Here is a 22483-nt window from a genome sequence, read left to right as displayed (position 1 = left end):
TTTTTAAGTATATATAGTTTGACACTAGTATTCTATCATACAGATGCATTTAACTAATTTTTCTTGAACATTTATACTAGTTTTCAAATTTTTCTATCATAAATAATGTTAGAATGAATAATTACCCATTTTTGTAATTGGGTGTTAGACTTTTTCTTAACCATTTTAATGAGGTTGCTCTTTTCCCAGTGTTCCTCAAATGTGTGCTGGATCATCTTTTTACTTTTACTGTCAGAGAAAAGTGGCTTCTATATTCAGTAATCATGTTTATCTTTCCAGTGATTCTTCAACGGAAGATATAAAAATATCTCTTTAGGGCTTGGCCCCATGGCTGAGTGGTTAAAGTTCTATGTGCTCCACTTCGGTGGCCCAGGTTCACAGGTTTTGGATCCTGGGTGCAGACCTCCACTCACCAGCCATGCTATGGCAGTGGCCCACATACAAAAAAAAGAGGAAGATTGGCAATGGATGTTAGCTCAGGGCAAATCTTCCTCAGCAAAAAAAACAAATCTCTTTAATTCCTAAATTCTTACTTCTTCAACAGGTTTCTCATTAAAATTAACTGCCCATTATATTTTTACTTCACCCTTCACCTCTTTTCCCATCTACCCATTATACAACAAGACAGCTTTTATGCCTTCTACTGGATCCAAGCTTTTGTCCTTACAATGGTCTTCCCCTTGGCTAGGCAAAATTATAAGCATCAAATCTCTAGTTTCAGTCCATACTTTAGCTCTTTTCAACAGTGTGACTCTGCTGTGCATCAGTACGTAATATTCTTCTCTCTAGCCTGTGCCTAATGAGTTCATGTTCTATCATCTACACATGGAAATGATTTTAAGGTCCCCCTCAAAAAAGAAATTTGAGGTATTAGATAACCTCAAGGATTATGACGATACAAATTATGTAGATTATTTAATGTCTAATATGATATTTCTACCTGGCAAGGAGACCATTTCCTGTCCCTTTTCTGTGAGAAGTCTTAATTTATTTTACTTTCCAGAGATGTAGGCTACATGGGAGTTAGATAACCACTGCAAAAGCCTTGGAGATGTGGCTGTGACTTATATTTCCAGAGAAATGTCTTAAGTACCCTCCTCTCTAACTCCCTCTTTATATACATATGTGCATGCTTAGCTCTTGCTAACCACGCTAACTCAGCCTCGTAGTCTTATAGTGTCATAAGCCTTGATGTGTCTGCAGTCATGGAACAAAAATCAACTAAGGGAAAAACTCATCATGCCTCTTATGGCCTTCCAATGTTTCCCAAGCCGCCTTTTTCTTACATCTGAATGACTCAGCTGCATTGACTTCTACAGTAACGGTGGACCGGGATGGTTTCATCCCATCTTCGTAGAAATCAGACCTTTTTACTAGCAAATCAGTTTCTATCAAGGAATAAAGTTTTAAAGGCCACAACAATAAGAATACCTGTCCCCTTCCTCTTTCCTTGTTCCAAGGGCCCTAGACTGGGTCTCTGTCAACAATTTTCTTTTCTGCCTTATTATCTCATGGAGTTGGGAACTATCATTCATTAGATCAAAACGCCTAAGAACAGTGACACACAGAGAAACAGTGACATACAGAGACTCTCGCTCTCCCAGTCATCAGGGATGGAATAGCCTGCTGGTAAATGACTGAATTTCTTTGGATTTGGATTTGAATGGGTTGCTCAAATTGCTGAATGTTCTGTTTTCTGTCTTTTGTTTTGTTTTGTTGTAGAGCACTGCTTCTCAAATTTCAGTGCATATGAATCTCCTGGGATCTTGTTAAAATGTGGATTTTGATTCCATAGGTCTAGGGTGTGCCCAGATTTTGCATTTCTAATAAGCTCCCAGGTGATGTTGATGTTGCTGGTCTGGTACCGCACTACCAGTAGCAAAGTTTCAAAGAACAAATGCATTTGGTCAGTTTTGATTGTACATTCAACCCCAGAGTTAAGCCCTTCTCCAAGTTATTAACCTGTCACAGAATAATATAACCCCGTGATTTCCCATGACCAGCTCTAAAATCATGGATTTCCCAGAGAAGAAATAGGCGTTCATGATTCCACTTTGCCTTGAAAATCAGACACATTCCACTGCCAGGTAATTTCCCTGACGATATCGGACAGACTTCCTTCTTTTTGTAAAGGAAGATAGTCATGCTGCCTGTCTCATTGCCCGCTGTGGTGTGCTGGGCAGTACGCAGATGTCAGTGATGATCTTTTCTGAACGAAGCAGGAATCATCATCTTGCTCTCCTTTTTCTTCTCTAACTGCGGCAGCAGTGCAAACCAACCTTCTTCTCTTTGTTGAACTACCATTATTTGAAACCTGAACAAGGAAAACATTTTCAAAAGCCATCCTTTGCTATCTTCTCTCCTTCAGATTCCTTGAAATGGCGGTTAAAGAGAATAAGTTTAAAATAGGAAGATGTATTTTTTTGTGTATTGGAAATTAAGTTATAAACAAATTGCCACTTCTCAAATTAAATAATATTGTATCAATCTCCTGGTTATTTAAGTATATAGTGACTTAGTTTTTCTTCCCTTTTGTTTCTGTGGCATTATTTGGAATAATTTTTGCCAAGGTATAAATTGTGTCATGTAATAGAAATATAAAGGAGGTAGTGCAAAAATGTGTATCCATTTCAACACTCACATATATTTTTTTTAAGGAACCACGGCATTTGCAGTTTTTCAGCGAATTTGGCAATAGTGATATTTATATGTCACTGGCAGGCAAAAAAAAACACGGAGCACCGACTAACTATGGATTCTGCTTTAAGGTACAGGCTTAATATTTTGATAGATGAATAAAGCAAGCCTCAGCCTTTTAGGTAAGCTTGAGTTTCTTTTAATTTCTTTTGAAAAGAGACAGCTTTCTCTTATATGTAGGAGAATTTTAGTGGCTTTTATTTCAACAGGTGTTACCTTCAAGATATGCATTAATGATAAACAATGTGCTGTGGCCTTCTAGCCTAACAAAGCGGGAGGGCCCCGAGACCTGAAAATGCTCTGTGCAGAAGAAGAGCAGAGTAGGACGTGCTGGGTGACCGCGATTAGATTGCTTAAGGTAATCTCGCTGCAGGCGTGAATTTCTATTAAATGCTGGGAGGACCATCGAAGTTTGAAAATATCTGTATGTCAAAATGCAGAGACTCACTATGAATCTGTATGGTTATATGAGAAAGAAGAAAATGAACCACCACCACCAAATGTGTGTATTTTATTTTTTTATCTAAAAGATAAACATTTGCAGAGTAGAATGGAGTAATCTAATACATTTAGCTTTGTGTAGAGTAAGTATTCCATTTTTAGAAATGTTCTGATTTTTATTTTTTGTAAGAGTATTACATATATAACCAGTATGACTGATTGGAACTTCTCCTGTACACAACTTAGTCTGCATTTTGAAAACACTGCCATTAATCCATATGAAGTGTAATTAAAATGTGCCCACCTGGACATGTTTAGTGCAGGTGTTTTATGTCTCGTTTAAGTATTGTACAGATTGCTTTCTAGTTTAAGTATAATTCAAATTATTATATGAGTTTTACTATAGATTTATTATCATAATTTTTTTAAAGAGTCGCCCTAAGCTAACATCTGTGGCCAATCTTCTTTTTTTTCCCGCACCCCAAGCCCCAGTACATAGTTGTATTTTCTAGTTGTAAGTCCTACTAGTTCTTCTTTGTGAGCTGCTGCCACAGCGTGGCCAGTGACAGATGAGTGGTATGGTTCCGCGCCTGGGAACCGAACTCGGGCCGCTGAAGCAGAGCGCGCTGAACTTTAACCGTTAGGACATCAGGGCTGACTCATAGATATGTTATTTAAACATATACCTTTGTGCTAAGTAGATACTACAACTTCTATAAACATAAGTTGTTGGTGGGCATTTTGAAAGGAGTAAGAATGCTCTAAAGGTAGTAGGGAAGAGATACAGAACTGATTTCTTCCACAATGTATACAGAAAACATATTTATTTTCAAAACTTGTATACTAGTAAATTTAACACAACTTTAATTTTATAATTATCAAAATTGTCAATCATTTCGTTTTGAAGAAGAGCAGAATAATCACAATCAGAATTATTAATTATCTTACCAAGTTTGGAAGAAAGTTTTATTTTTTATTCTTTTAATTCTTTTAAATTGAGACGAAATTCATATGACATAAAATTAACCAGATTAACTATTTTTAATGTGAACAATTCATTGGCATTTAGTGCATTCAAAATGTTGTGCAACCACCAACTGTATCTAGCTCCAAAACATTTTCATCACCTACTCTGTACTCAGTAAGCAGTTACTCTCAGCCCCTGGCAACCATCAATCTGTGTCTGTCTCTAAGGATTTAGCTATTTGGATATTTCATAGAAATGAAATCATACGATATGTGACCTTTTGGGTCTGGCTTCTTTCACCTACCATATTGTTTTGTGGTTCATCCACCTTGTAGCATATATCAGTACTTCATTCCTTTTTATGGCAGAATAATATTCCATTGTATGGGTATGTATCTTAGATAAACAATTTATCCATTGTTGGACATTTGGATTGTTTGCACCTTTTGACTATTGTGAATAGTGCTGCTATGAATGTGTGTGTACATGTATTCATTTGAGTACCAGTTTTCAATTTTTCACATATATACCTAGGAATGGAATTGCTGGTCATATGGTAAATTCTATGGTTTAACTTTTTGAGGAATTGCCGAAATGTTTTCCACAGTGGCTGAACCATTTTACATTCCCACTAGCAATGAATGAGAATTTCAGTTTCTCCATATCCTCAGTAACATTTGTTATTTTCCTTTCTTTTCTTTTTGATAATTATCCTAGTGGGTGTGAACTGGTATTGGAAGAAAGTGTTTTTTGTGGGTTTTTTTGCTGGGAAAGATTTACCCTGAGCTAACATCTGTTGCCAATCTTCCTCTCTTTGTTTTGTTTTGTTTTTTCCCTCCCTGAAGCCCCAGTACATAGTTGTATATAATAGTTGTTAGTCCTTCTAGTTCTTCTATGTGAGGCACCACCACAGCATGGATACTGATAGACAAGTGGTGTGGTTCCGCACCTGGGAACCGAACCCGGGCCACTGAAGCAGAGCATGCCAAACTTTAAGCATTGGGCCATCAGGGCTGGCTCAGAAGAAAGGTTTTAAAAATGGTTTGAAGGAAGCTTTTGGATTAACTATGAAATTTGCATCCTTTTGCTATTGTGGCAGATAGCTGCTGTGGTTACCTTTTTACAAGAGGTTTGTTTGGTTCTCAAATAGTGTCTTGTTCAAATGACTAGATGATTTTGGTTTCAACAAAGCTCAGAAGTCTTAATTCTTTGAAATCCTCACGATAAGTAGTTGCTACTTTGTTGCTCTCATTGTCATAAAACATAAAAAAAAGAAAAAAGAAAAGAACTTTAGAGGGTCTTGGAAACCAACCAGCCAAGGGAGTAGCAACTAGGTAATCACGTTGGAATCGCCTGAGCTGTCTGAAGTTCCATGTGGCCCAGCCCCAGCCTTGGGAATCCCAATTTAGCAAGTGAGCTCCAGGTGTCTGCCTGATTAAGAACCACATCCAGTCCTCTCCTTTTATAGATAAGGAGGCTGGCACTCTTTGGAAGACTCTACCCCATCATAGTTATGGTGCAGAAAATATCTTGAGGTCTCTGGTTTTCTCTTGCCTTCCATCAGAACTCTGGAAATCAGGCTAGGCTGGTAGAGGAGATGCTCTCCAATCTTGTTAGCCAAGTCTTTCTTCCTTCTAACTTGGGCTGAAAGTTAGACACCCAATACAAGCAGGTGGTAAACCCACTTCCTTTAACCAGTCTTTCATATCACTTATAATTTTTATTTTCATTTAAGTAGTTATTTTATATTTATTTAGACCTATAGACCTAGGTTTTTGCTATTTATCAATTTTCTGTGCACACACAGATCTACATATATATGAAAAAATATATATGAAATAAAGTGGTTGGGGTATCTTTAAAACTTCTTCATATTCTAAGTCTGGCTTTTCTGAATCATTTTCATCTCAGAGTCATGGATATCCATATTTTTCACAGACTGTTCAGCTCTGTGCCATCAAGAGCTTTGGGGAGGCAGAACTTCTCAGACGAGTGCTCTGCCATGGTCTGTGGGGTTGTCTTTCTAGCCACTGACATCCCTTCTGCAAAGTTTGATACTAACAACTTGCTGATCCCATCAAAGATTTCAGGCAGTGACAAGTCATGGTCCGCAGTGAATATAAGATGCCTTAGATTACAAGGCAAATTTATAGTGTTAAAATTTGGAAAGAAATGTGTGTCTAAGAATTGATGAAATATGCTAAAAGCTTTCTTTGATCCTTTCATATCCAGAATGCTTAGTTTCCGGAACATTGTCCCCTTCTCACTTTTTTCTTTAATCTGACTCTTCTCAAAGCCTCCTTTAAGTCACAGATGCCCAGTTTAAAGATTCTCTGTTGTATTGGCTTTCTATAAGTGCTGTAACACATTACCACCAATGTAGTGGCTGAAAACAACACAAATTTATTATCCTATACCTCTGTCATTCAGAAGTCTGAAATGGTTCTTATTGGCTTAAAAAGCAAGGCATCAACTAGGCTACATTCTCCTCTGGAGGCTCTAGGGGGGACTCCATTTCCCTTGCCCTTTCCAGCCTTTAGAGGCTGCCCAGATTCCTTGGTTCATGGCCCCTTCCTTACCCTTAAAGCCAGCAATGTCCAGCCCAGTACTTTTTTTTGTGAGGAAGATCAGCCCTGAGCTAACATCCGTGCTAATCATCCTCTTTTTGCTGAGGAAGACCGGCTCTGAGCTAACATCTATTGCCAATCCTCCTCCTTTTTTTTTGTTTCCCCAAAGCCCCAGTAGATAGTTGTATGTCATAGTTGCACACCCTTCTAGATGCTGTATGTGGGACGCGGCCTCAGCATCAGCCCAGTCCTTTTTACACTGCCATTTGCCTGGTTCTCTCACTTCAGCCTTACCCTTTCGCTTATAAGGACTCTTGTGATTACATTGACTCTACCGAGATAATCCGGGATAATCACCTAATTTCAAGGTCAGCTGATTAGCACCTTTAATTCTATCTGCAAACTTAATTCCCCTTTGCCAGGTAGCCTAACATATTCACAGGTTCCAGGGATTAGGATGTGGGGGCTATTATTCTGCCTCCCATATCTGTGTTCCCTGTTTGTTTTAATTATGGTAAAGCTTTTCCAGATGAAGCTCGAAAGGGAGTCAGGCATCAGTGAGGACGTTTATCCTGGAGCCAGTGAGAAACCACCAAACGGTTTCAAACAAGAAAGTGATATGATGTGTTCTACACTTTGAAATGTCCAGACACAGGACGCCAGGTCTCACATCACAGACACATTTGAGGCTCTCTAAGAGGGGAGTGAGTTGTTTCTCCCTGGCAGCTTATTGTCAGTGGGGCACCTGTTTGATCCCTCTGGCTGGTGCAGCTGGGCTTACCTGGTCTTAAAGGTATGTTTTGATTGTCCCCTATGGTTGTCTATTGTGTTATTTCTAGAGTTTATCATTGTACTTCGTCGGGAGGAGTAGGGAGAGAGTAGTCCATGTTCCGTTAGCTGGACAGGAAGTGCCCCTCTTGTTTTCATTAAACACTGCTTATTAGATATAGCCTCCTCCAAGAATTTGGCCTCTTGTTTTATTTTTATTTTCCTTTCTCTTTCATATACACAGATAAACTCTTCGTGTAGCATCAGATGAAGATACTCCCATTCTCTTTGGAGAAATTCCAGTTACATATAGAATCACAGAAAATCTGAGACTTAGAAAAGGGAAGATTTGCTCATCTACACTGTCCTAGTTACATGTTGTCTCCTTCCCTTCCCTTCAATTAGAACTCTGCTGGGTTCTCTCTAACATATTTTGGTCCCTTATCTGACCCTCCATAGGACAGGGAGATGTTAAAGTGACCCATGCCCTACCCCTCTGCCAGAGTTAAATGCCTGCTAAAGACCTCCAACAGCACAGAAGCAACTGCCTAACGCCGCGGGTACCAGAGACAATACATCTTTGAAGAAAACAGTCTTATTAGTAGGTAGCAGGCTTTTCACTGCAGATAAATAAAAGGTGGCCAGGCAGCATGTACCTTGTGAAAGTGTTGGTTGGAGGTTGTTGTATATTCTCCAAAATGAACTTGACTAGGAATTAAGCTCCTCTGTCTTCTTTCGAAAGTGATTGTAAGCTTAGAGTTGATTTAAAATAAATTTCATTAGGTCCCATTAACGTCAATCAAACCTTAAATTAAAAAATAATTTTTGGAAGTTGGGAAATAATTGGATAAAGAAGTCAAAACAGAGAATTTTAAATGAATGTGGGTTTGTATTCATATTAAAAGGAAAATCTTGAAAACAGTGACTCCCCTCGCCTCCCTCTGATTTTATGTGTAATTATCAAATATATCCACTTTTCTGGAATTGCTTCTAAGGAAATAGCTTTTAGGAGAGAAACAGCTCTGTTGGAATGTTTAAATGGAATTTCTCTTAAGGGTAAGATTTGATTCCATGGTGTCTCTTCAGTCTCCTTTATATAGGACCTGCTTTTAAGTTCATTATGGCTCCATGAAATGGAGAGAATTATAGAGTGTAGCCAAAAAAGAGCCTGTCTGTCCCACTGGTTACTTTCTTTCTTTTTTTTTTAAAACAAAGTGACTTCAATCTAAGAGGGTTATGTTCCAGTTTCTCATGGGAGCCCTGCAAGATAAGTTTGGTCATGGCAGTTGGCATTGTTAACGTTTTTCAAACTAATAACCCGATGATAATCTAGACCCGCTTTCCAATTGTAGCCTGGCAGCCGGGTTCTTCTGACACTACCTCCTGAAAGTCAGGATACTGCCGTTCTTATCTACTGCTGTTTACATTGTATTTTATGACCCTTTGTCTGAAATCAGCCTGATTCCCCACCATTTTGATTTCTCTGAATTTAAAGCTAAAAATTAAACAATGCCATAAGCGTATTGTTACCAGAGGATGATACAGTGCCAAGAATCTTCAGCATGCGGCCAAGTTTATGGATTTACTGAAGTGACAGTGTAATTCATCAATCAGTCACTGAACAGTTACAGTAAATTTTACCCAGTTTTGCTTAGGATGTGTGTAAGGTTTTCAGAATCTTTGTACCATAAAGCCTAGCATCCTTCCCAAGTGAGCTTGCTTATCACTAGGTGATGTACTGCTCCAAATGATTTTGGTGCTCTTGGTGCTGAAAACAATGAGTAGGAATGTCAGTTCCAGATCTTTCTACTGCTGAGCTAGGCCTTAAGTGTGGGTCCAAGTAAAAACACTATCTTTTTAACTCTAGTCTTATAGGGCACTAAAAGTTTACCTTTCAAAATTTAGGTGGCTTTACTTATTTATTTTAGGAAAACTTATAATTTTTATTTTTTATATTGATGAGTATAATTAATGAAAATGTTGATTTTCATAAATTATGTAGTAAAAGTGGGAATGTTTTTATTTATTTATTCTACAGTATGGCATGCAGCTGTACCAGAATTACATGCATCCATATCAAGGTAGAAGTGGCTGCAGTTCTCAGAGTATATCACCCATGGTAAGGACCACATTTTTAACCTATAGTATATTTTATATTTACATTATAATAATTTGCAATTAAATTACATTATAAATGTACATTATGATACATTTGCATTCTTTCCTTTTAGTCAAGTAAAGTAACTCTTTGGCACCATCCTATCATGTTATGTTGAATTATTTATTCCTGAATTTTATATGATTGTAGCCTATATGATAAAATCACATCAGTAGAGTATACATGAGGTATTCAGTTAAAATAGATAATGTTGTATATTAAAGAAAATTTTTAAATATTTAAAAGAATTATGTGAGTCATTCTGTGTCATTACATTTGAGGACAAGATCTTAATAAGATAATTTATAGAACATTTTCCTTGAGATTGTAGATGTTTTCTTAATTACTGATTTTTATTGTGGGTTGATTTATTTTAATATTAATTCTGGGATTGCCATAGCCTAGTATAAAGATGCCAGTGGTTTGGAATTTTAAAAGCTGCATTATACACTTGCGGGCTCTTTTGCATTCTGGCTTTCTAACAATAAAATTTTTAAAGTTCCAGGTCCTTGAAAATCAGACTGCTCTCCAGGAAACCCAAATACTGCAAACCAAGATATAGGTCGTGCATTACATTAAGTCTAGCACCGCTTCTCAGATTTATACTAAATGCAACTTGAGATTTATTTGCAGATGCACACAGACACATCTTTCCCTTCTTTAGGACCTAATTTTAATTTCCTGTGCATTAACACAAGAAGTCTATTTCTGAACTTAAAGTTTATGTTCTGCTATTTTTGCTTGCACTCCGTAATATTGAGTACATTAGGAATTTGGCTGTATGTCCCTGTGTTACAAATCAGCTAACGTGCTGCATTTCCACTTAGGTTATAAGCTCTTCATGGCTGTGACCAAGGAAGGACATTTCCCCTCATGTAATGTAGCAGATGAAGTGCTCAGTTCTAGGAATGAGGCATGAAATAATGTTGATTATGAAGCCTGATAGACTAATATGGAAAAAGAACTCCAATTCTTTAGTTACGTTGCTTTAAGTTATGGAAGAGTAACATTTCATCTTTGCATCCTATTACTTTTAAGCCCTAAAATAAGAAAATATGGAATGTAATGAATTTTTATAAAAGCAATCACTTTAAGGTGAGTATTTTTACATTTTGTCAGCTTACCCTTATCTTTCAAGCCATATATATATACATACATACATATATATAAAGAATAATGAATTTTATTATCTTAATCCTTTCCTAAATCCTTCTAAATTTCTTTTAGAGTCTAAAGTGATTAGGCTGAGCATATTAATAGCAGCCAGGCATTTTGAGGCAATTATTGTTTAGTATCTTCTTAATCATAGGAAAAAATTGTTATAAACAAAGTACTTTCTAGTCCTATCAGTGTCATCAGCATACAAGTATGTTATGATTCTTCCTCTTTCCGTTGAAAGTGATCCTCCTGTTGATCACTGTGTATATGACAGTTTGGTTAGTATAGCTTAACTTGTTCAACACCATGTGTAGGAAAAGACACCCCTTGAGGGAATCTGGTTGGAAACAGGGATTGAAAGAGAAGAGGTTTAGGTGTCTGCGTGGCGATGACCTGTCCTGTATGGCAGTCGTCATGATCAGAGGGAATAGCATTTGAGAATTATATCTGATGAGTTATATCCGTTATGTAATGGACGCCAGCGCCCCTCACCTGCCTCTGCCGGCTTTCATCATGGTGCTGTTTCATTGAGCAACATTCAAAACTTAGTATACTTTGGGCCGGCCTGGTGGCTTTAGCGGTTAAGTGCGCGCGCTCCGTTGCTGGCGGCCCGGGTTCGGATCCTGGGCGCGCACCAACACACTGCTTGTCCGGCCATGCTGAGGCCGTGTCCCACATACAGCAACTAGAAGGATGTGCAACTGTGACATACAACTATCTACTGGGGCTTTGGGGGGGCGGGGGGAAAGGAGGAGGATTGGCAATAGATGTTAGCTCAGAGCCGGTCTTCCTCAGCAAAAAGAGGAGGATTAGCACGGATGTTAGCTCAGGGCTGATCTCCCTCACAAAACAAAACAAAACAAAACAAAAAAACAAAAAAAAACTTAGTATACTTTAATTATGTTTTTAAAGGAACAATATTATCTTCTTAACTTCTCCAGGGATACGTTTTGAGAAGAGAATGAAAAAAATTTTCTCATACCATAATGAACATCATAGCTATATATAGCACATAATAGCTACCCCATCAGCCTTTGAAATGAGAATCATCAGCATATTTCAGGAAACCAAATATATTTGGTTGTTTTTAGGGCAAACAAAGGATTCATTTAAAGGAGGCTCTGTTAATATGGCCCTTGCTGGAGTGAGGGGATGGGGAAAGCAAGTCTACTCAAGTTTTTATTATTTCTCGCTTTTTTTTTTTTTTTTGAGGAAGATTGGCCCTGAGCTAACATCTGTTGCCAATCTTCCTCTTTTTCTTTTTCCACCCCAAAGCTCCAGTACATACTTGTATGTACTAGCTGTAGATCCTTCTAGTTCTTCTGTGTGGGATGCCGCCTCAGCATGGCTTGATGAGCAGTGAGTAGGTCCACGCCCAGGATCTGAACTGGCAAACCCCAGGCCGCTGAAGTATAACGCACAAACTTAACCACTACACCACCGGGCCGGCCCCTGTTTCTCACTTTTGATGCTGAGCTAGTTGATCCAAAATGCAGTTTCTTCCCTGTACCTCCCACTCTGTGGTACATAAAAGAACCCTCATAGGGCCTATCTGTTACTGCTTTTACCATAAGCTGTCCTGTGTGACCTTGGTTGAGTCCCTAGTGTCCTGCAGTATAAAATAAGGGAGATGGTTGCATAGTCTCTAGAATCAATCTAGAATAGATCTCTGATGTCCTGTGACTCTGTAGGAAGCAGATGAGAAAACAGTATCTGAGGAAATTCTGTGCCCTCTTGCTAAGGACTGTGCTGAGATTTATCTAGATCTTTCAAATAGGGTGACAGGGAGTATGTGGCTGCTAGTTGCCACCCAGCTAAACTGCCTGAAAAACGTTTTATGTCCAAACCTTACCAAGAGTGACTGGATCTGATCTCAAAGTGTGGCCTGGGTGATCCAGGGTGTACCTTGGCCTCTTCTTTCATAAAAAGAGAGGCACATGGGGCTGGCCCAGTAGCGTAGTGGTTAAGTTTGTGCACTCCACTTTGGCGGCCCGGGGTTTGCAGGTTTGGATCCCGGGTGCAGACCTACACATTGCTTGTCAAGCCATGCTGTGGCAGGCGTCCTACATATAAAGTAGAGGAAGATGGGCATGGATATTAGCCCAGGGCCAATATTCCTCAGCAAAAAGAGGAGGATTGGCAACAGATGTTAGCTCAAGGCTAATCTTCCTCACCAAAAAAAAAAAAAAAAAAAAGATAGGCATGCCATTAAAATCATGGACCTTTTTTTAGGGCTTGCCCTGTTTATTCCACCAGAAGAAAGAGCTAGAAAAACGGACAAACATTTGAGAAATACACTGATTCTGAATGTTAGCGACATCGCTTTCCTATGTGAAAGAAATAGAGCTGAAAATGACCTTTTGAGTTCAGGGCAGATTTTGCTTCACTTCCATTTCTTTGTCCACCAAAGGTAAACTATTAATTTTTCATCCACCACCTGCCATTCAGTAGAAAACATTTGCTGTATCCCTGTGTTTTCCTCTGGTGTAGTTAATGTAGCAAATGAAAATACTTATTTGTTTTGTAGACTCCCTACTATGTCAAGTAATTAGGGAACATGGGATCTTGTTTTGCATTCCAGCCTGTCGTATTGTAGGAAAAAAAAGAATAAGAACAACTGGTTATGTTTATTTTTCTTTCCTAACAGCATTTTTATGTTATCAGGACCTTGCGATTACAGAGCCTATCTTGGCATGTGAAGTAGAGATATTATAAGGATAAAGCTATCATTATGATTGAGATTAGTTACTCTGTGGTTTGGGCAGGTGGACGCTTTTTATTACTGTCGGCAAAGCAAAAGTATATCCGACTGGTCCACAGCCCGGCACAGAAGATCACCGGGTGAGAAGGGCAAAGTAAGGTGTGACAGCAAATAGAGATTACAGAGACAGCATCTGTCTGGAAAGAGCAGCTGTCAGTTATAAAGACTCCTGTAACAAATGAAAGATTGCACGCTGGATCTCTAGAAATAAAGATGAACCGTAATAAGATTGTGGACCACTACAGCATGATTTGAAGAGGAAATAGCAAATGCTAATACAGTGGGATGTGTGATGCAGTGATAAATGAGCCTGCCAATTTTTTTGTGTGAACAAGGTTTTGTTTCAAGCACACGTTTGACTGTAGTGTGTTCAACCAAGCTAGGTATGGCGGAATCCATGGGGAGAGAGAGACAGTGGTCTTAAGCCGCAAGTCTCCACATGCATGTTGACTCATCCTTTATCATCAGAACTCCATTTTTTGTCTTGCTTCTCTATTAACAAGTGAAAAGTAACTGTTAAACATTCAAAAATGTCTTTGAGTGTTTTTTCTTTTGTAGAGTTTTAATTCTTATTAACTGAGTGACATTCTTGACTGGAGATTTCGACAATTGTCTTTTTTTAGGATGCATGACTAAGGATGGCATACTTTTTGAAGGATGGTTGCAAAGTAGAGCCCCAAACAAACAAAAAATAAAAATAAGGCCCAGGTTTTGGCTATTTTATTTTCACCTTCAGAGAATATGAATACAAAAAGTAATTGGCAAAAAGACGAGTTTATTACTTGTTTAAAATTATGTTTGTTTAAAGATGCCTTACTTTTATATCGCTTCTTTTGTCATTTAGACTTATTGTTGCAGCTCTCATTTTGCCATATTCATCCCCACAAGATGAAAAAGTATTCATATGTTAAATCAGAAATTTTAATATTGAGTTACCTAAAGTATTTTACTAAATTTCATTTTCTAAGTAAGATGAAAGTTGAGGTGCTAAACTTTTAAAACACATATAGTAGTTTGTTCCGTTATAAAATATGAGTATTATTTCTTTCTAAAGAAGTGATGTAAGTCAATCTGTTATAGCTTTAATGTATCTTGAATCTTAATAAGTAGTCGCTTCATAAGTTGATAGATTTGACATTTAAATGATAACTGATGAATCTCAAAGAGTAATAGAGAGATAAGTTCAGAAGCAATGGATCTTTTTAGCCACAAAAGGGTTATTCTTTCCAAATTGCTGTTTTCCTATTTTACTAGAGAGTGTGAACAGATAGGGTTGTTTTAGGAGAAAGACATGCTTACCTTGAAAGCTTTTAATCTCTTTATTCAACATTTAATTCAATGACTTTAAATAACTATGTAATCTATTTAACCAAAATATTTTATAGCACCATTTTATCTTGAGTATATTTTTAACTTTTTAATTTCCTGCTAGCCACCTTTGGAACCACATCCTAGAATGGAAATGTATTGCCTGCCAGCAAGGCACTGAAAGATAACTTCAAAGATATTTTCGTGGTAAAAAAATGTGGCTTTTTTTCCAGAGAAGTATATCAGAGAATTCCCTGGTAGCAATGGACTTCTCAGGCCAGAAAAGCAGAGTTATAGAAAATCCCACTGAAGCCCTGTCTGTTGCTGTTGAAGAAGGACTCGCTTGGAGGGTACAAATAGCTTCAAGGTCTTCAAAATATTTATGATTTAAGTTTGTTTCACCCAGAAAGTTGAAATTTGTTTCCCCCTTCCTTGTGCAGAAAAAAGGATGTTTACGCCTGGGCACTCATGGTAGCCCCACTGCCTCTTCACAGAGTTCTACCACAAACATTGGTATGTCTGTGCATATTCATTGTGACTGAATGGAGGGATAGATGTGCATTTAGATGGAGCCACTGAGGGGTTATGGTGGAAAGTACATGTAATTACCTTGTGATCGTCTCAAACAAAGCTTTGTATCCCTCCACTTTGTTTCTTCAGCTATCCACCGGTCCCAACCATGGTTTCACCACAAAATTTCTAGAGATGAAGCTCAGCGATTGATTATCCAGCAAGGCCTTGTGGATGGGTACGTTTGATTTTGAATGGTAGTGATTTTGATTTCTCTGGTAATTGGTAATTACTTATTCAACACACACAAAGAGTTTTGACGTCAGCTTATTAAAACAGAAGTGATTTTGTTGTATAAGGATGGTTGCCATTGTATCCTAGCAATATCTATATAATAGCTGTTACATAGTATGTGCTTAGTATTTGTGAATAAATGAACAGATAACTGAATAAGATGCTCTGCGCTTAACCAGTGATCACTAATATTACCCATTCTATGCCAGTACTAGTATCTCAGATATTAATTGATGGGGGGAGAAGAACAACTTGTTTTTGAGTGTCAGCATTTTGATTTGAACATATAATTAATATAATTGCAAAGTATGATTTGTGTCATGACATTATCTTACGTGTTATTTTTTTTTAAGTTTGATGCAGGGTATGTTAAATAAAAAGCTTTTTTCATATATATTTACCCTGTTTTTTCTTTCTGTTTTTTCTTTCTGTTTATATCCCTATTTTCTTTTCTCTAAATTTTAGCAGCTTAAGGTAATGTAAACCTATGAAAAGAGTACATCTTGACTGTTTCTCATTTTATCTTTTAGTGGGGTACCATGGAAGATACAGGAGAAATATAAAATGTTTTATGAAAGATTTATAATCTAAAGAATTTTCTTTTTCTCAAATTACTCAATATTTTAGATACTTCCTATAATACTGGCTAAATTCTCTTCTTAAATGTGATACAGATTAAGGAGGTTGTATTGAGGTTTGGATGAGAAATGAAACCAGCATCAATTTAAACAAGGGGTGATGGGATCTTATATCTTCAAGGGTTGGCTTAAGATGACGCCAAGATTTCACGTTGATTTAATACTGACATTTGGATAAAGATGCGTCTTCGTGTGGAAGATTATTAATCGCAAGTCAGCATTTCACTAGACTCTAAATAAGGAAAGATTTTAATGTGCTTCTCTGCATGGAGCACAGTCTTTTTAGATATAAATTTCAACAATCAGCAGAATTATGATCTGATGAGACCAAGAAAAGAAATAAGCCACAAAGAATTGTCAAAATGTTTTGGAAGATCATTTCTGAGCCAAACTTTTGTAAATTGAATGAAATAATTACATAAAGAATAACAGTGTATTTATTTTTAAAATTTTTTAACTAAAAAAATTTATTTTTGGTATTTGTTTGGAAATATGTGATGATGCCAAGCAGTCCACTAGGTGGCAGTGGTGATCTGCTCAGAAATGGGGAGAGAATTACAGCTTGATATACCAGTGAAACTCTTTTGTCCCATCTCCCAGTGATGTAATGTCGGAATCTCACACTGCACAAATGAAATGGATAATCTCATCAGACATCTGTGATGGCTCAAATTTGGCTGCCTCTTTGCCCAGGCACAGTGAGATTAGTATTGGAGTCACCGGTGGGAATCGTTTGCACAGTTCGTTTGCCAACAATTAATACAAAGCTGGTTTTGCACTGTATTGCCAGTAAATAAGAATCCACGCCTGGCAGCATTTTTCTCTTAGGCCATTAGGCCATGTCTTGTTTTTCTAGCCTGACATTATAGAGGCATTTCTGCTGCATTCTTCAAGGTTAAAGTATTTGTTGTTTGGGTGCTTCTTTTACTTAAAACATTTTGCTCAAACATTTAATAAATGATTTCAGGATTGATTTTTTAGAATATATTTATTTCTCACTTTCTGTTGTGTATATAATAGTAGGAACCAGAATCAAAAGGAAAAAGGGTATCCAGTGTAGAAGAGGGGCTTAAAAAATGATTTTATTCTAAACAAGTTATTCTTTTCAGGGCCTAACATGACCCAAAAGTTAAAATAACAATATGGTAATGCCCCATTCTCTGTACAAAAGAGTTACATGTGAATAACCAATTTCCAGTGGAAAAGGGACGTAACTAGTTATTGATGCCAACATAGCACTTCATTGGTTATTGTAAGCAAACAATCTGACAAATGGGCTGTATGTTTATCCTATTAAAATTAAATTAGCACCGATGACAGTTTTATAGTATAAGATTATGTTATACCATACTATTGACCATGTTGGATAATTCCGTCGTTGCATACACAGTAAAGGAAAACTCTGGCTATATTTATGAAGATACTTGCTGGGTTTGTTCCAAGCTATATTTCTATGAAATCCATGAAAATGTAGCAATATATTGAAATTCTTTCTCTCTCTTTAGAGTTTTCTTGGTACGGGATAGTCAGAGTAACCCCAAAACTTTCGTACTGTCAATGAGTCATGGACAAAAAATAAAGCACTTTCAAATTATACCAGTAAGTAATTTGTGATTTCACATTCATATATTAGAGGTGATCTTAATGCATAAGCTCTTGGAAACTTTGGTTTTCTTTGGACATTTTTTTAAATATAACTTGAGAGCTTGTGCTTTGACTAGACTTAAGTTTGGCAGAAATGCTTTTATGAGCCTGAATTAATATAACAAATACAGGAATTGTAAAAATTAAATTTCCCTTTTTCCATGAAATATAATTTAGCAATATTGTACAGACCCCATGCCACCTATTGTTAAAAGGACAGTAAAGATTCTTTCTGAATTCTACTAGCTGTTCTTTAAAAACCATTATTTTAAAGCCCTTTCTACTTTCTTGTGTCAAAAACGTTCTTTTTGTTTTTGTGGGTTTTTTTTTAAATCATTATGATCGATACACAGGTGCTGCAGAACTGGAGAACATTTAAACTCTTCTGCGCATATTTTAAAAATTTCTGTAATTCTGCTTCTGGGTGACACAACTTGCTTTGGGATTTTTATGTTTCTGCTGCTGCTCTGTGTGTGTGTGTGTGTGCATGTGTGTATGCATGTGATCTGTATGTTGGAACCAGGTAGTGTAGAATAGAGATTCAGTCCACTTTCAGCAAAGTTTTACATAAGATTGCTAAATTGCTAGTGTTTCCTTTTGTTAGGCCTCTTTTTGGAATTATCCAAAGTCCATATGAAGTATCTTCCCTGCTTCGTTGATTATGTGAGTGATGTCCCTGGCGAGGATGAATTGCTTAGTGCCAGAAGACCTCACTGCCAAAAAAAAAGACAACTGTCATTCCATTAACATAATGTTTGATTGCTTCAGAGTCACTTTACTGATACAAATTATGTGAATATTCATTTTTAATATACTAAGTGAGGCTGTTAGGTAGACACATTCAGAAATGGAAATTAATTTCTGTAAAATGGAAGCGTTAAAATCTTTTGTTTACTTTTACATTGAATGGTGCAGCTTTCTCTCTGTTGATTCAGAGTAGTCACACTATTCTAACCGTAGAGCGTTGGGAGAATTGGAGGTCGAGAAAGTGGAGCCACACTGCTTATCTTAGGACCAGATGATATTTCTTTTAAATGCAAGTAAAGTTACAAAAAAGAAGTGGACATACCGTAACATTCTTTTCACTGTCTTTTAGTTTTATAAACGTGTCAATTTTGGCGTATAAAGAAAGACACAGTACGCCATAGAATATGATTGGCCTTCTGGGTATTTTGTCCTTCTTACCAGTTTGTTCTTTTTCCCCTTGCAGGTGGAAGATGATGGTGAAATGTTCCACACCCTGGATGACGGCCACACGAGATTTACGGATCTAATCCAGCTGGTGGAGTTCTATCAACTCAATAAGGGCGTTCTTCCTTGCAAGTTGAAACATTATTGTGCTAGGATTGCACTTTAGCCAAACCAGAAGTGACTTGTTAAACTTGAAGAAAAAAGACTCAAGAAAAAAACAAAAAGGAAAAAGAAAGACCGTAAATAAGGGTGGAAGCATTGCTGTGGTGAAAAGAATCTATTTCACCTACACGTTACAAAAAATAGTTTGTGCATTGCAAATAAACAAAGATTTGGATTGACATTACATTCATCATTTAAAATTCATTAGTTAAATTAAACCTCATAAAAAATGATTTGGTGTGTTCTTGTATCATTTTACATTACTGTAATATTTTCTCCAAATATGCATATTATGAACATCTTTCTGTCCTTATTTACCGTAATGACATTAAAATTCACAACCACAAAATATGAAAAAAATAGGGGGTTCGGAATGAATTATTTGCAGACTGAATTTCAATTAAACTACTTTTTTTGTTTCTTAAGAAGTATGGTAAAAACTCGAGTTATCAAGTAAAAGAAGCTACCCACAACCTGTTAGTAAAACTAAAAACTATTTTGAATTATATATTTTCTGAGTTTATTATAATCTTAAAATCAAATCATATTTTGAAGTAGTAGCTTAAAATTATTTTGAAATATATTGATTTTTTTCAGGGTGACTTTTGTTACACTGTTAAATTATTAATTATACTATAATGTTGACACTGGTATTGTACCTATTAGTGGCACATTATTCATTGCTTTTTTTCATTCATTTAATGACTGACTGGAACTATCTATTTGTTTTTAAGAAAATGATCAAAATATAGAGGGGATTTATATAATTTACAAATACTTTCTTGTGGCATATAATCTATGACAATGTTACATTGTCACTTTAATATGTTACATTTGCCCCATGCTGTAACTTTCAGAAGGCTCTTTAGATCCTTACACTACCAGATCATTAACCTGATCAAAATTGGTAAAATCAAAGGTTCCAAATCTGTTCAGATCCTAATAGATAAATTTGTGCTGTTCTCTCTGCCTGCCCCCTTTGCAGTTCCCCACCTTGGCAATATCAATATGGAAGCCAAAGATTTTGGAAACTTGAGACGCTATAACCTCCCTTATCACCTCTCTGAGACCATCTGGGAAGTTTTTGTTGGGATTCTATGCCTCTGTTTTTTCCACTTTTTGTGGGAAGGAGGTTCATTTTTCTAAAAAAAAAGAGAAACAAAGCATCAAATAAACATTAAAATCTATGAAATATTGCCACTCTCCTCTAATTGATCCTTATAACAACATTGTGGGAAAGTTAGGAAGATTTTTTTAAAACATATTTCAAAAATTCTTACTTTATCAGTGTGCTCTGCTTCGGTGGCCCAGGGTTCATGGGTTGGGATCTGGAGTGTGGACCTAACACCACTCATCAAGCCATGATGTGGAGGTGTCCCACATATAAAATAGAGGAAGACTGGCATAGATGTTAGTTCAGGGCAAATCTTCCTCACCAAGAAAGAAAAAAAAACTCATACTTTAGTTTAAATAAAAGCTATACATTTTTGCTAACAGAGCATCTGAAAACATAAAATGCTAATCAAATTAATTATTACTAAAAAAGAATTGTTGGTGGAATTTTAAAAATATTCAATTGACTCTTAGATGATGCAAACCTAATTCTTAAAACACTGAAACTTAGAATATAAATCTGATGTTATAAAATATTGATCCGGTGTCTACAAAGGCTTGGAAGATACATAGGACCTCTAAATGGAGGCGTGAGAGGTAAGCACACTTGGCCCTCTCAACCTTTCAGAATAGCCCTGAGTATTCCTGATTTATAAAAATATTTTTCGTTTTGAATTGAAATGCATTTTCTCATTTTGTACTCGGTTCAAATTGACACTATCAGAAAATGTAATATTTTAAACACTGGACTCAAAAATTGACCAATTTGTGCCTGTCTTTGTTATTTGTGTCTCTAACTTCATAATCTAAATTTATTACTGTGGAGCCCAGATTTTGTATGTAATTGCTTACTTTGATCTTAAAGCATGAGTCACGAGAAATTATTGAGGAAAGATTTACATTATCCTTCCTGATTCCTTCTGATAAAGGGTTTTGAAGGTGTGTGTGTGTAAATCTAATATGAAATTAAATCTATGAATGTCAGGTACATTCAGAGTTAGTACAGTATTAAAATGGATCTCCAAGAAAAATGTGAATTTCCTTTGGATTATTTTTTATTTTGATTTAGCCACGTTCTGCTATCTTGCATCATTTTGGATAGGGATTAGGACAAATCAGCTCTGTTTTCTTTTTTTTCTTTTCATATGTTGGAGTTAGTATGCTTTATTCTCCTGGAAAGAAGCAAACCCAGCAGACCATCTGGTCCACGTTCTTTTATATTTCCTTATATGGAAGAATTAAGTAACTATAAACATTCAGGAAGCCTAATCAAGATAATTATTGAGTGTTTCAAATCAGAATAACTATTTGTTTCACATATATAATGGTGTAGGCCCTGACTGATTTGACTATATTAGATGGAGATTTTTGTTTTAACTCTCTTTTAGGGTGGTCAACATCAGTTAATCAGAGTCCCATGTGGTCTCTGTCTTCCAATCACCAACAATGCCAACTCTACATATGGTAGTTGTGTTATGGTAGTGATGTCAGACTATTCCCTGGATTATGACTTCTCCAAATAGAAAAGATTGTCATCGGTAGTGGTTGCAACGTGGTGTTTCAAGCTGGCTCCACTATTTAGAAAACTCTTCTTTCTATTGCCAAGCATTCTTAAAACTTTTCTGTGCCTTGCATTCATCCAGCGGCCTGACGAAATTTATGGACCCCCTTCACAGAATGTCTTTAAATGCATAAAATAAAATAAATGGAATTTCAAAGCAAACTAATTATGGAAACATAACTGTATAATTGTATATGTAGGTGGACTGCAGGTGGAAACCTGGCTGTGGTGTGACCTGCTGTGTCTCCTAGCTATGTTGACTAGTGCCCATACAAGGCCTCCAGTTTTCCGTCTTGGGTTCGCTAGGCGACGCAGTGGGTGATTCTCAGTCTGCGTTACCCACACCAGTGGGGCAGAGTAGTTTGCTTGAGATGCAACGTTCTCGTAACTCTTGAACACTTAGCCAAACCTTCATACCTGCCTCTTGTGAGATGTATCACCTCCTGCCCGCCCTGGCTCCCATAATTTTTCCATCTGTGACATTTAGGTATGTTCATAACCAGGGTCCTGCTTGTAATGTCTCTAATTGCATATACCTCAGGCCA

At 36.9% G+C, this 22483-nt stretch overlaps 1 protein-coding gene across 3 annotated transcripts in view; it reads left to right on the top strand.

Annotated features, from left to right (window-relative positions):
* GRB14 (growth factor receptor bound protein 14) overlaps positions 1 to 19497 on the top strand; it is a 126431-nt gene extending 106934 nt beyond the window's left edge. For 2 of the 3 annotated variants that reach the window (XM_014785889.2, XM_004428255.3), the window contains 8 exons: positions 2658 to 2768; positions 2960 to 3055; positions 9479 to 9559; positions 15059 to 15175; positions 15266 to 15338; positions 15486 to 15573; positions 17773 to 17866; positions 19122 to 19497. In XM_014785889.2, the coding sequence (XP_014641375.2) occupies positions 2658 to 2768; positions 2960 to 3055; positions 9479 to 9559; positions 15059 to 15175; positions 15266 to 15338; positions 15486 to 15573; positions 17773 to 17866; positions 19122 to 19268 (807 nt within the window). In that variant the 3' untranslated portion in view covers positions 19269 to 19497. The remainder of the gene's footprint in view (positions 1 to 2657; positions 2769 to 2959; positions 3056 to 9478; positions 9560 to 15058; positions 15176 to 15265; positions 15339 to 15485; positions 15574 to 17772; positions 17867 to 19121) is intronic. The other variant, XM_087435307.1, reaches the window with a different exon arrangement.
* The last annotated feature ends 2986 nt before the right edge of the window (positions 19498 to 22483 follow it).

The sequence above is a fragment of the Ceratotherium simum genome, chromosome 9, assembly GCF_057802395.1.
Source record: "Ceratotherium simum simum isolate JZ-2026a chromosome 9, ASM5780239v1, whole genome shotgun sequence".
Taxonomy (NCBI): domain Eukaryota; kingdom Metazoa; phylum Chordata; class Mammalia; order Perissodactyla; family Rhinocerotidae; genus Ceratotherium; species Ceratotherium simum.
Note: the sequence above shows the minus strand (reverse complement) of the source record. Positions and strands in the feature narration are given on the sequence as shown.